This window comes from Narcine bancroftii, chromosome 5 (assembly GCF_036971445.1).
Source record: "Narcine bancroftii isolate sNarBan1 chromosome 5, sNarBan1.hap1, whole genome shotgun sequence".
NCBI classification, from domain to species: Eukaryota; Metazoa; Chordata; class Chondrichthyes; order Torpediniformes; family Narcinidae; genus Narcine; species Narcine bancroftii.
The window spans coordinates 161268825-161282942 of NC_091473.1; the positions used below are offsets into that span (position 1 = coordinate 161268825).

General features: G+C 41.6%; 1 protein-coding gene across 1 annotated transcript in view; it reads left to right on the plus strand.

Moving 5' to 3' along the window:
* Positions 1-12369, plus strand: part of usp19 (ubiquitin specific peptidase 19) — a 214086-nt gene extending 201717 nt beyond the window's left edge. The window contains exon 49 of the mRNA XM_069942399.1: positions 9417-12369. Within this exon, the coding sequence (XP_069798500.1) occupies positions 9417-9554 (138 nt within the window). The 3' untranslated portion in view covers positions 9555-12369. The remainder of the gene's footprint in view (positions 1-9416) is intronic.
* Positions 12370-14118: the final 1749 nt, after the last annotated feature.

Below are 14118 nucleotides of genomic sequence, written 5' to 3' on the forward strand. Positions count from 1 at the left end.
TTCTCTGTTGATATTGTTTATAATTTTTGTTCGTCAAAGGCATAATATCACTTTTGTCCAGATTTATTTTATACCCCAAGACCTTCCCATAAGCCTCCAGAGTGGTCCTCAGTCTGGCTAATGACCCCCCCACCCCAGGTCTGTCAAATATAGTGACAAATCGTCAGCGAAAAGATTGATTTTGTCTTCCACCTGGCCCAACCTGAACCCCTTTATTTGTAGATCCCACCAAATGGCTTCTGCCAGTGGCTCAATTGCCAATACACTGAGTTCACAACTCTGTAGCCTTGTCCTGTCCCATGCATTGGCACCTCCATACCAGACAGTGGTGCAACCAGTCAGAATACACTCCATGATACACCTATATAAATTTACAAGAGTCTTTGGAACTGCGACCTTGGGATGTGAGAGGAGACGAGAGCAACCAGAGGAAATTGAGAGCATACAACCTCCACACAGACAGCTCTACAAGTCATCATCCTTGAACCCAGGCAGCAACACCTCCTTCTGTGACCCCAGCCATGACTGGATTAGGACCTCAAGAACAGTTCCTTAACATGGCTCAACAGGTTAGGGTGGATTTTGATTTTCAGATATAGCAGATTGTATAGCACATTGTTTAAGCCCAATTTGTATAGTGACCGGTTTTAGTCATCGAACAATAGGAAAGATACCAATAACATAGAAAGAGTGCAGAGAATATTTACTAGGATGTTGCCTGGACTTCAGAAATTGAGTTACAGGGAAAAGTTAAATAGGTTAGGACTTTATTCCTTAGAGCATAGAAGAATGAGGGGAGATTTGACAGAGAGATGTTTAAAATTATGAGGGATATAGACAGAGTAAATGTAGATAGGCTTTTTCCATTGAGGGTAGGTGAGATACAAACCAGAGAATGTGGATTAAGAGTGAACGGGGAAAAGTTGAGGGGGATCTTCTTCAGAGAGAATGTGATAGGAGTGTGGAACGAGCTGCCAGCTGAAGTGGTGAATGTGGGCTCAATTTTAACATTTAATAAGAATTTGGGGTTCATAAATGGGAGGTATGGAGGGCTATGCATAGGGTGCTGGTCAGTGGAACTAGGCAAAAAAATCTGATTCAACACAGACCGAGTGAAAAACAATTGATAACAAAACCATATGATAGATGGAAATGTTTTTTTTTATGGAAGTGGTCGGGAGTGTGGAACACATGGCATAGGGAGAGAATACAGGAAGCTTCAATTGGAGCATTCAAAAGAGAGCTAGGTAAGCATCTGGAACGGAAAACATTGGCAGACCAGCAGTAATAGAAATTCAGCTTGGTATCTTAAAACAATTTTTTTATTAATAATATAATTCTAACTTGACTATAAACTTAACCCCAACTATGTGCAAATGTATATATGTATGTATGGATTACCCAAACTATTACAGCTTAGGCACAATTCTGAAAAGTCAAATTCAAAGATTTCATTCTTAGAAATCTTGTGTTGAATCTCAAAATCTTTAAACTGTTCAGAAGTAATTATGAATTAGTTGAGACACCAAGTTATCAGACTTCTCAAAACTCATGAATTCTTCTCGAGTTGCTTTCAGAGAAATGTTTCTTCATACAAATGATGTGACACAACTTCCCCCTTTCTTGCCTATGCAAGGGTTACGAAACTTGTGACCTCCACAATGCTTTCACAGATCCAGGCAAGGGTTTTAGATGAAATAACCATCAAAATGGTTGCAATCCAAATGCAAGAATGATCTTGATTCTTTACCCAGATATAGGTCAGTCACAAGTGACCATACCAAAGCCATAGCAAATCACGGTTTCCCCTTGGCAAGGAGAACACCACAGCAGTGTCCATCTCACAGAATCTCACTGCATTTCTGTCTTCAGATCAATCTGGTTGATGATACTCAAGCTTCTTTTTGAAGTGTCTTAATCACATGGCTGACTTGAACAATACTGTTTTAGTTTCTTTTTTTTTCCAAAAGCACAAGTCATGATGGTAAATGGTCTCCTGTTTGACCAGATGTATTTCTGTGTAAACAGATGTCCTGCTTAGCAAGCATTCATTGTTTCAGGCTTTCACTGGCAATCAATAACACTAGTTTTGTGATCCTGAATGTAGGTGTCTTTGCATTTGAGTTTCAAAATGTGTGTGTCCAAACCCCCACAGTAACTCTCTAAAATATCTTATAAAAATACAGATTAAAAAGTAACACAAGACTGTAACAGAGTAGAATTGCTGGGTGATTAGTGTACTGAGTTGATGTGACCTTGCGGCTCAGTACCCCTTAGTGTTCCAATACTCTGACTCTGGATTCATTCATTCACATTAAGCACCAATGGGCTTTTCAGCCCTTGAATGATTCCAGCTTGTTGTCTCTGATACTTGTGGAAACCCTTTCCAATATTGCACAAGTTGAGTCATATTTCTAGCATGATCTGAGGGTTTGTGAAATTAATTCATATGATCAAAACATGGACCAAATCAAGAAGTGAAAGAAAGTGGGTTAAATCCTTTGTTGTTACCAATAAAACAAAGTGAAATTGTAACCCCTATGTTTTAAAGTCTGGATGTTGTAACCCGTTGGTTGAAACTGGGTCAGAAATGGATGGTTGGTGAGAGGATTAATTCCACCAGAGCTCTTTGGGAGCATGGAATAATCCATAGATAATTGTACCTCCCCTCTGTGCTGTCCTTTTACCCCTGCCCATCAGAAATGCATCAGTTTTGGTGTGTAAGTTATGAAACAGACCAGTAAACATGGGCTTTGGAAGGAATGGCTGAGCTTGGATCGTCATTCAGAGAAAGGATCCCTGTCCACAAACTTTAACAATATGTTAGAGTATGCTTTATCAAAGTTAATAATACTTTTGAAACTGAGCCTCCACTCCCACGATGAAATTAGAGGATATGATTTTGGTATGTATCTGCCGTATTATATGACCAATCTGCCCTTTAAACGAGTGTCAGACTTTAGAGCTGTAAAGTCTTGCAGCATGGAAACAGGTTTTTCGGCCCACCATATCCAGGCTGGTCATGGGCCCCCATCTTCTTGCACTTTGGCTGTAGCCTTCCACACCTGGACAATTGAGGTACATTCCTAGACACTCTCTAAATCCTCTCACTTTGCCTCCTCCATTCTCTTGGTAGTGTATTCCAGCTACTTGTTCTCTGGGTGAAAAATGTCCCCTTTGAATCTCTCCCCCTATTCTAAATCTTTCCTCTACAGCACCTAATAGCCTGAATATGCCTGAGAGTGGCTGATCTCAAAAGTTAAGCAGGCCCAGGACTGGTTAGTACTTGGAAGGGAGACCACCTAGGAACACCAGGTGCTGAGAGGCACTGGACAAAATGGCAACTCTGTCTGCCTGACGGTAGACAAAAGTTGAAGAATTTCATGTATGTTACATTCTAAATGTAGTGTTACATGACAACAATGGAACCTTTACCTTTTGACCTTTATCTTCAGTTTTAATCACATTTGATAAGGAAGGAAAGTTTTCTGCAGTCTACCATTCCTAAACTCATTTTGAACCTCAGTCAAGTGGGGACCAATGACATGGGTATGAAGGGTGATGAGTTCCTGCAAATGGGGACAAGTAGCCTTGCCTTCCTCAACCTCCATCAACACGTACCCAATAGAGCGATAGCTGGCATTAATCTTGAATTGGTCAGGGAAATTGAAGAAAGAGGCATTCTAAACGCTGCTACCCTCTTTTTCAGTGACGATTTTTGCAGGTTTGTGTGATGTGGCATTGGGCAACCAGGCTACATTGTAACTGGAAGATAACTACTGAAGTTGGTTCCACTTTACAGCAAATTAGGGGCATTTTTTTAATGGTTCTGTTCAGGGTGACAGCAATCTTGAGAAACAAAAGCTACAGATGGTGTAATCTTGAGCAGACAGAGTTGCTGGAGAAACTCGGCAGATTTGACAACAGGTCAAAATGGTTGATCAGCATTTCAGGTGCCGACTCCTTGATGCCAAATTTGAATGCTTTGCATTTTCAGTGTTGCACCATGCTAGACTAGTTTTTCCCTCTACCAGTTTATAGCCAGTACTGCAGACTGGTTGTCAGGCCTATGCTTTTTAGCTTAGGTTATTGTCATGTGTACTGAGGTACAGGGACACACTTAGTTTTTGCATGTTGTACAGGCATCAAGAAAAATCACCACTCTGGCGCTATATTGGATTGTAAAATTCACAGAAAACCTCAAAAAGCAAGATCGAAGCTTCCAAATTTATTTGGAGAATGCCTGCAGCTGTTAGTCTGTTCCCTTTAAAACAAAACATTTTAAAAATGGTTTTGTATCGCGGTCTCCTGGAGCCCTCCGTGTTCACAACCTTGGTAAGATTAAGTGCTCAAAGGTGACCTTTCTTAATTTAGATTTGGCCCCTCCAGGCTTTGCGCTGTTCATTGCTTTCAGTAGATCTGTTATGCGAGTCTCCCTGTAGCAGTGCTCCATCTGTCTGCTCTTGCTGCTTTCTCTCCATCGTCCCCCAGCATCTGGGGGTTGGGCATCACTTGGGGAAGAAGTAGAGGCAAGAGGAAACAAATGAAGATTGAACATAAACAAGTCAGAACTTCAAGAGTAGAATGAGAAATATTACGAGCCCTTGTCAGCTTATGGAAGGGTTCACAATAGGGTCATCTTTGGTTCTCCACTGCTACTAATCCACCCGTTTTCCAGAAAATTGTTGGCTCTGTCCTGGAGTAAATCCTCCATGGGACTCCTACAGGACGAAAAGCTGAATTATTCATTCAGCTAAGTATTTTTCAGGTCGTTGTTTTCAAAGTCATACAATGCTGCTTCCAATGTAGGGTGCATTATGGAAAAGTGTAAAGAATTAATCCTGACCTTGTAAATTTTAAATATGTGTCAAAATGTTTACTTAAACTGACTACATTTCTCCAAGCTTGAGCTGTCTTTTTAAAACAGATTTTCATGCCAATTATGTTCATGTTCTGTGTGAGACTGCTATGATCACAAAAAATGCCCTCCCTTCTGTCTGAACCCAATCTGTTGAAGGAAGCCATACAGCGTCAGAACAGTCAGATCCCTTTATTGGGGCTTTGCCTGCAGCGTTGACCATTGTGTTTAGCTCAATGCTATTACAGCTGGTGCTGTCTGTAAGGAGCTTTACATATTCTCCCCATGACCAGTTTCCTCTCACCCTCCAAAAAAATGTACAAGATTGGTGAGCTAATTGGGTGTATTTAGGCCAGGGTTTCATGGGCCAGAAGGCCCTCTTCTAGGCTGTATCATGAAAAAATTAAATTAATATTTCTCCCACTGCTGCTCAACCAGCTGTGCTCAGCTTCAGATAATATTATCTGCCGTCTCTTCTGGATCTCCAGGGCCTCCCTTGTTCATTCATTTGAAATCCTGGCTTATTCATTGTAAGGATACCTATTAGCCTAACATTTTTCCTCATTTCCACAGATTGAGGGTGAGGAAAATGTTGCCCCCTTGTCCAGCTGAGGACTGTTCCCTTATATTTGGTAGTTATTCAACAAGGCAGCATCACATTGAAGCCCCATTCCTTTCTTACTAGACCCTTTCAAACTGCCATGTAAAATTTGCATGGTTAGTGATCCAGGTATATGACAATTTGAAAGGGTCCAACCGGTTCCCTGACCTATCTCAGAGGTGGTCAGGGCACCCAGTAAAACTTACCCGGGCATCCTGGTCCAGCAGTTTGAAAAGGAAAATGGCTGACCCAGTTGCTCAAGTGACGTCAGCGCTTGTATGTGTGCATCACAGGAAAACCTCTGGCTGAAGTGCCACTGCTGTGGGGGAGGGGGGGATCATGAACAAAGGGAGAGTGGTTGCTGCTGCGATCGAAGGGGGCCGCAATGTGCTGCTGCCTCGAACGCCATTCCAGTTAACGGCAATGGCTTAATGCAGGAGTGCGGGAGCAGTGCCCGCCTTCCTTACCCATAATCCCCCACGGGCTGGAATCGGTCTGGGTAAGGCAGCAGCACATCGCAGCCCCCCACTCTCTCCCTGATCGTGGCAGCGGCACATCGTGGAGGGGTGGGGCAGCAACTGATGGTGGGGGGTTACCATGACAATGGTACTTGTGTGTGTGTGTGTGTATATATATATATATATATGGGCTTCTTTCAGGATGGTAGATAAGACTGAAGATATAATCAAACCCTTAATTTACTAATACTAGTACTGTATTTGGAACACAGGGTTTCAGAAGCAAAGCTGAAACCGTTTTGATGATGTCATTAACCAATTCTCCAGGAATACACAGTTGCGTGGTACATTTTGGGCAATTACTGCCTTTGGTTATCGAATCCTGAAAAGAACCATGTTTTCCTAAGCTGTTTCTGCATCAAGACTGCATCAGAAGCTCGAGGTGCACAAGTGATTGCAGAAATGGAAGCAACTGATTAAATAGCACAGAGTGAAGGTATATTCTTAGTTCATCCCCAATAATGGTGACAAGTGTGCTTTATGATACTCTTCCAAAATGTATTGAATTAAAGAACGACTGACATCCGGTATTTCTGATGAGTGTGTGACGCTTCACTCACATGTCATCATGGGGGCAGGATCCCCCTTAAATCGCCAGGTTGGCAATTTATCAGGTAGGTCTGGCTGCAATTTGAATGGTGCACCCAGTAATCGCACCCAGGTCCCAGGAGGGCGACCCGGATGCTGCAATTTGAAAGCACCGACTCTGTGTTCTCATCCAATTTAGCAGTGGAGAACAGAGTCAGGATCATCCATTTTCTCCTAGTATAACTTTAACATCAGAAATGTGATATGTCCACCTTGTTTTTCCAATATACTTCTAAGATAAATAGTGCATCTTTTAAACTGAGTTCTAAACACAAGCTGAATACTTCTAATTACCTTGTGTGAATTTTATATATTTGTATGTTTACCATTCTCATGTTGATTACATATTTCTCTTTACCCTGATTTGATGTAGTTTGATAAATTAAGCCAGGCAAACTTGAGAGTTGTGCTGATTTAAAATCTTTGGTGGGTTAGGGGTTAAAGTGTTGAATTCATCCGCTTAAAATGTAACCTTGCACAATCAATCAGCAGAGCCTTCAAAACCAATTTGTGCATGAACTAAGCTTACTCTCAAATGAGTCTGATCGAAATATTTTAACCTCATTTAATCAGTTGCATCTTGGATGTGCAAAAGGTTCTGTAGCAATTTTCATTGAGAAGTCAAAAAGAGAGACACCTCCCACTCGATTATAGTCATTTTAAATTATGTTCAATCACACTGTCTTTATGAACTGTTGATCCTTTTTTAACCAAATCACATGCTTTACTGACTATAGCCGACCTGAGAACTCGGGGCAGACCTGTGCTCATCCAGGGCTGGAGCAGCTGATCCTTCAGTGCTGGGGAACAGAAATGCTGGTTCACAGTGGCTTCTGTTTGCTACTATCCATTCCATGTTAAATTTTCGGAGGTGCAATGTCATCATGACTTAGTCCACTTTTCTGCACCTGATCAATTATCCAGTCTGACTTGGGACAGTGGTCTAATTGGGCCTCATACCTTAAGCACTTTAAGCTACCACCACGTTATATCTGGCTTTTTCTTCAGAGAAACCTTCAAAATGTGTTTCCTTTGGATCCAACGTTAATTCTCCCAGCCATAGTACTAAGCCTGAGCTTGCACTGTGGTAACTCCATGAGCTCATCACACACTGCCGATGTTTCCATGGACACACCTCGTGGATGCACAAGCATTTGTCATTATTTCTATTTTGCCTTTTTACAAAAATATTGAACCAGTTGATGCCACATTGTGATTGCCACAGAACCTCTTGCACATTTCTCGTGTACTATGCTGGCTTTGTTTTTGGGAAGTTGAGTTAGAGAAGGCCTGTCTACCATTTTCTTTTGAGAGGCTGATGGGAGTTTCCACAAATCGCAGGCTTCTCTAATATGGCAGGAGTTGGAGGCAGAAGATGCAGGGGAAGAGGCACCACGCACACCAGGCAGGCATAATCAGGGACTTAGGCCACTGCAGTCTCGGACCAACGAGGACCTTTCAACAACTCAACTTGCAGACTACTCAGACCAAGATTGCATCCGATACTTTGTCCTAAGCACCTTTGCTGCAATGCTAGCTCTCTTTGTAAATGTCCTGTACCCACTGCTCATTTAGGACACGCAGCAGTGAGGGCGACAGTGATTGTAACAGCACCAGTCCCTCGTCTCTCTCTCTCTCTTGTCCTTAATCAAGCTATTCCCCATTTCCATACTTGTGACAGCCTATAAATTCATGGGCCCCTTTTTAATCTGTGTTTTCCACATCTTACACACTGTGGCCTTGTTTTATCACAACATTTTTTTTAAAAAGGACGGTACTTTCAAGGGACTGTTTCCATCCACTGCATGTTCCATCTGTGAGACAGTTAATGTTGATGGTGAGATAGTGATGATGCATTTACTGCACATTAAAACTAACTGTGGTTCTTGCAAGAAAAATAAAAATTTTAATACTGGTAGTCTTGGACCTCTGCCTGTTGTTTGATCTTAATACTGCTTTAATTTTGCATAGTTATTTTTGAACAATTTCCAGTTAATACACTCTTGAAAGCAATGTGAGATTTTTTTTCTTTTAAAGCCCACCAAATTTTAAGCAGTGAGCTGTTTATTTTTGCCACCAAGAGATGAAGACACCAAGTACCCTCACAGTCAGACCATGCAGATTAAGCCACTGATTTCTGGAGGAAGGACTAGTGCAGTAAATCTGACCGAGGTTGCTATTTTTGAGCCACTGCTGGTAGCAGATCAGCTGCATCGCTCTCGTCCCCTCCAAAACCAGGGTAATGTGCAGATGGCAAGGAAGGACTAGGAAACAAAGAGGGCTTCAATGACACAATGCACTCATTAAATGTGCACTTGTCCAGCATGAGACAACCTCGATCAAGCAATGTTGTCCTCTAGGAATGAAATTGTGTTAACTATCTTTGCAGGATGTTGCAACCCTAACACTTGATCAGGATTATAAACCATTGTCTTTTTTAAAAATTTCTTATTGTATCTCAAATGTTACATGCAAAGGCTGTTTACTGAAGTGTGTGTGATGTTTTATCTCTGAATTGTATAAAAATAGATGTCACAATGACTCCTCTTCCATCAAATGTATATTTTATATTTTTTAAAATTATTGTAATGTTAACATGTTTAAAACATGTCAAAGTGGAGAGTTTAAATTTGTTACAATTTTCAGTACATGCACTCAAGTGTCAGTTTAAATGGTTGACACTTGACTGTATCATTTTGAGGTTTAAATATGATTCATAAAATATGCAAATACAGTTGAATGCCAAAAAAGATGGAATAAATTTTTATTGCACTTTTTCAACGGATTTTGAATTGCACCACCCTTTTGTACTCTCTTTTTGTCCTAAATTTTGGGATTGATATATTTACAGGCTTCTAGTCAGGCACCCCGGGGGGCAGATCTGGACTCGGAAGAAGCTCCCCAGCTGACTTCAGACTCGGTGTCTGACTTGTTCACACATCCAGCGGACTGCGCCCCAGCCTATGGAAACGTGGAGGAAGTAGACTGAATGTCCTGATCATGGGGACTGTGTGTAAACTGCATGTCGCAGCAAGAGACCTGGCACTTTGGACGAAAAATAATCCCTCAATTCATAAAACTAATTTATTTCCCTTCCCACCCACTCTACCTTCCTTCTTCCTTACTGGTACTTTACCCCACCTTCCCTCCGGCCACCTCACCCTGCCCTTTTCTGTGGGGCCTGAATTCTAGATGCGAGGAATGAGATGGTTGGGAGCAAGTGGTCTTGGTGTTTTTGTATCATTGATGCCTTGCTGGGACGATGATACTTGCTGAAATGGGTTTTAAAAGTGGTCTGGGCAAATGTATTTGAATAATGATGCTGTCGCCAGTGTTCACGCTCGTGGGAAATCGAGCTCCTGATCTGCTCTTTGTTTTGGCGATCACATCTGGGCTCCCCTATGTGCCATCACTGCTTCGGCTAGTTTTTAAAATCTCTCTTCAATCTGCTTCATAGAAAAGAAAAGGAGAGCCCTTTTGATTTGTATAACATTTCCTGATTTTTTTTTTGAAGGGCGAAAGGAAATTGTTTCATGAAACTTGAAAATTAGACGTTAAGCACTGGGAGCTGAGCTTTCGTGGGTTGTCTGGTGCTCACTGGGGTGTAGCTCAAACCTCTGACTCACTTTGGACCTAACATTGAAATAATGAGTCAAAGATGGGCTGAGAAGAACAGGGAATTAATCAAGATGACCTGCTGGATAAGAATGGAACGCTGACCTGACCTCTGTGTGTTCTTGTTACTGGTGTTACCTTTGCATGAAAGCTATCCTCCCACCTGCTTCTCTTTCTCCTCTCCCTGCCCACTACCCGTCATCTCCCCCCCCCCCCCCACCCTGCAAAAAAAACCTCTTTGGAATATTGGATTGGTGCTCAAAACTGCTGAAAATGCACCTTGGCTTGCATGTCCATTTTGGGCACCTGCCCAATGATTTTGGGCTGTCCGTGTTTGCGTGTGCACATATTACGTGTTCCATTTGCAACATCGATGATCTGTTAGCTATACGGTTGGAAAGAAAACTGGGTATCCTCATAGCAGGCTGGGCTCTGTCTCCATAGAATATCATAACAACTCCTGAATAATCTTATTACATAGGAATTACGGTTCTCAAAGTCAGAATTACATTGGATCATTTAGTGTTTCTATTCCATTGCCTCAAAATAAAGTGGAGGACAACTGGAATGACTAGCATCTGAAGGATTCCTCCAATGTCACTTTATCCAATTGATTCTCAGTTACACGAGTTTACATACACCTGAGTGAAAGCTGCCACTGCACCGCAGGGCCCAGACTTCTATGTGGCCTTGCTGCACCTGTAAGCTGCTTCCAAATTGAAGCTGCTTTTACACCTGGTGGAATGGCCTCCACACTGGTAGTTCCTCAGTTACTGCATCTCCATTTGTCCCTTACATTTCCAAGGTTGGATTTGAGAAGCAGGAACACTTCAGTTTTTGAAGCAGTTGCTGAATCACAAGGTGATTCTATATTTCTCCTTTCCAGTATAATTTCCAAATACTCTGTTCTTTCACTGAAATATTTTCCTATTATCAAAATGTATTTGCTTTAATATACTGAACACCAAACTGCAGTAGCCTTGGTTCCTGTCTCGTTATTTGTCTCCTGTTTCATTCTCTCCTGTTGTGTCTGAATCCACCCATTGCTTTTCCTGTGGATCTGAGGGTTTGTGCATTTGCTGAAACAGCCATGCAAATGGAATGTCTAGCCAGTGCCACTGAATGAAGGTCTCACTCCAGCCCTGTTCTCACGATGTGGGCATTGCTACCTTTCAGGGCCAATCGTTGGTTGCTCCTTTGAAAGTGCAGCCCTTCAGCCATTGGGTGAAGTTGCTCCACTGTGAAGGAGGCAGTTTCAGGAATCAGACCCTGCCTTTAGTTAGGAATGGGAAGGGAGGTTAGGTTCTTAATATCCAGTGGAGAATTGCATTCATGTGGCTGGTGAGGGTGTCTGGTATGATTTTCCCCTTCTCCTCTGCTCCTGGCTAGCTCTTTTGGTGATTGAGAACATTCCTGAATATTGACAGGAAATATTCAAGATCTTAGTGAGAAGTGGGAGGGGTATGAGAGTCAGAGAGCCACAAGACTTGTGTTGGGAATAATGGTGGTGTTGGCTTTAATCTGCAATTTTTGAGATTAAAGAACACAAGCTGAAGCTCTAATGATTAGTGGTTCTTGCCCTCTGAAGTTGGGTGTTGGGGACTAATACACAGCTGCACAATCCTTGGACATTGCCACCGAGTTCCTGAAGTGCATTCGAGACTATGAAAATAGTCCACCTGGGGAAATAACTCTGTTTAAATAAAAAGATAAGTAACTTTGTTTTTTAATAAGGGAAAGAAATGTGTTTTGGTTCATTTTTTAAAAATGTTCTCTCAATCTTCCCCACAACTCCCATCCCACCATGCTGTCCTTTCTGCTGGCATTAACCTCCCCCTTCCTTGTTCTCTTGCCTCACCTCCATTTTCTCTCTCTTCATATCCTCTATCTCTCCCTTCACTTCCGCTTGTTCTCTCTTCTCCTACATGCTTTCTCCATTCCCCTCTCTCATACCAATTCCATGCGGGCCATCTTTTTACCTTGAAACACCTCTCTCTTGTGTTATCGAAAGGTTCCTCAGCCCTGCTTGTTGACCTATGCTCTCTTATTCTTTATTCTCTTTCTGTGGAGCCCCAGCTTTAGAGGGATGTTTCATATTCACGTTCTTGCAAAATATTTGTTGTAAAAATGAATTGTTTGCACTTCCATTTGTTAATTTCACCTTGATTAAACACATAGTTTTGCTTTTGTCTCACTGCTGTGTTGATTTTCTTTGATTTTATTCTGCACTTTCAGGGATTTATTTTTTAATTGCTTTGCACATATGGGTGCACTGAGATTTGGTTCGGTATTCCCAAAAGGATATTTGACCTTGATTATTCAAGATCCACTATAGGAACTCTGGTCTTTGAGGTGTTCAAAAAAATTTTTTAATCCAGAAATAAGAAAATATTTCTGGTTTTCTGAAATCCTTTTTTTTTTTGTCGTCCTACATTTTAAATTTGATCCAACCCAGGAACCCTGATCTTTGATAAATATCCTTTGTTCGACTGCAATGTATTTGAATTCCTTTTCCTATTCTTATTTAAATACCTCCCTTTGTTAATCTTTGGATTAATTTATTTTGCTACCTTTTCCTTTCATTTAATTGAACCCATTTTATTGGCTGTTGTTTCTCTTGTCTTTTACTCCCTATCTTTTGCACAAACCTAATTGTTTATCATTGTTATTTACCCAATGCTTTCCCCTCCCCATCTTGCCAGCAAAAGACATCTTTTAACTTCAAAAGCACCTGTTCCTTTCCCACCAGAAGCATATCATAGCCCTTCAGCCCATGATGTTCTGCTGACCTGCACCAATATTAATTTAAAAACTCCAAGTTTCTACTTTCTCAAGGTTTCCATGGACTTGTGTACTTTTTACACTTCAAATTAATTTAGTTCTAATAAGAACATTTCTCTGCCATTCCTAATGCTACACTGAATCAAAGGCATATTTGTATTTTTGTAGCTGTGCTCTCCATATCCCTGTACACTTTGAAATCCGACAGTGACTTTAGCTTTAATGTCAAAGAAAATAAACAACAGGGGTCGAAAGACTGTTGTTTAGTGAACACACTCGGCTGATCATCCAGACAGAAGTGGGTAACCCCAGGTTAAAGATGCTGTCAGAACTTGGAAAGAGCAAAAGCAAATTAGTTTTATTGCAAGAAAGGTGGTGAGTTGAAGTGAATATCTTTCAAGAGAGTTCAGGGATGCCATGGAAATATGCTGTAAATAAGATCATTTGGCCAGTGAGTTAAAGGGGTAAGTTGGAATGGGAGTTGCAAGATGTGGAAGTACAAGACGTGCTGTAGGTTCCCAGAAGATGCTTGAGATGTTCAGCGGGAGGGTGTGGTTGAGACACAAGTCTAGACCAGGGAATTGTTGAAGGAATGGACTTTATTAAAGAGAAATCAATTGGCAGATGTCACAAGTGTTGGACAGCATAGAAACAGACCGTCAGCCCAACTTGTACCAACCAAGCTAGTCTCATTTGCTAGTGTTTGGCCCATATCCCTGAAGACCTTTCCTATCCATGTTCCTGTCTAAATGTTCTTCAGACATTACAATTGTGCCTTTCTCTGACAGCTCAGACCTCACACACATCGAGGTGTCCCTCAGATCCTCTAAATTTTTCCTCTCTCATCTTGTATCTATGCTCTCTATTTTTAGACTCTCTTACTCTGGGAAAAGACTTTGACCATTCACCTAATCAATGCTCCACATAATTTTAAAAACCTCTAGCTGCCCTTCATTTCCTTCCCCCCCCCCCCCCAGCCCTGTCTCCTACGCTCCAGGAGAAATGTCCCAGCCTCTCCTTGTGAAACAAGCCAACCAATCTTGTTCACATTATCATGAATCTTTTCCACACCATTTCCATCTTAATAACATCTTTCCTATAGGTGGATAACCACAACTATGCACAATACTCGTTGTACCTGACACCTCGACCCTGTC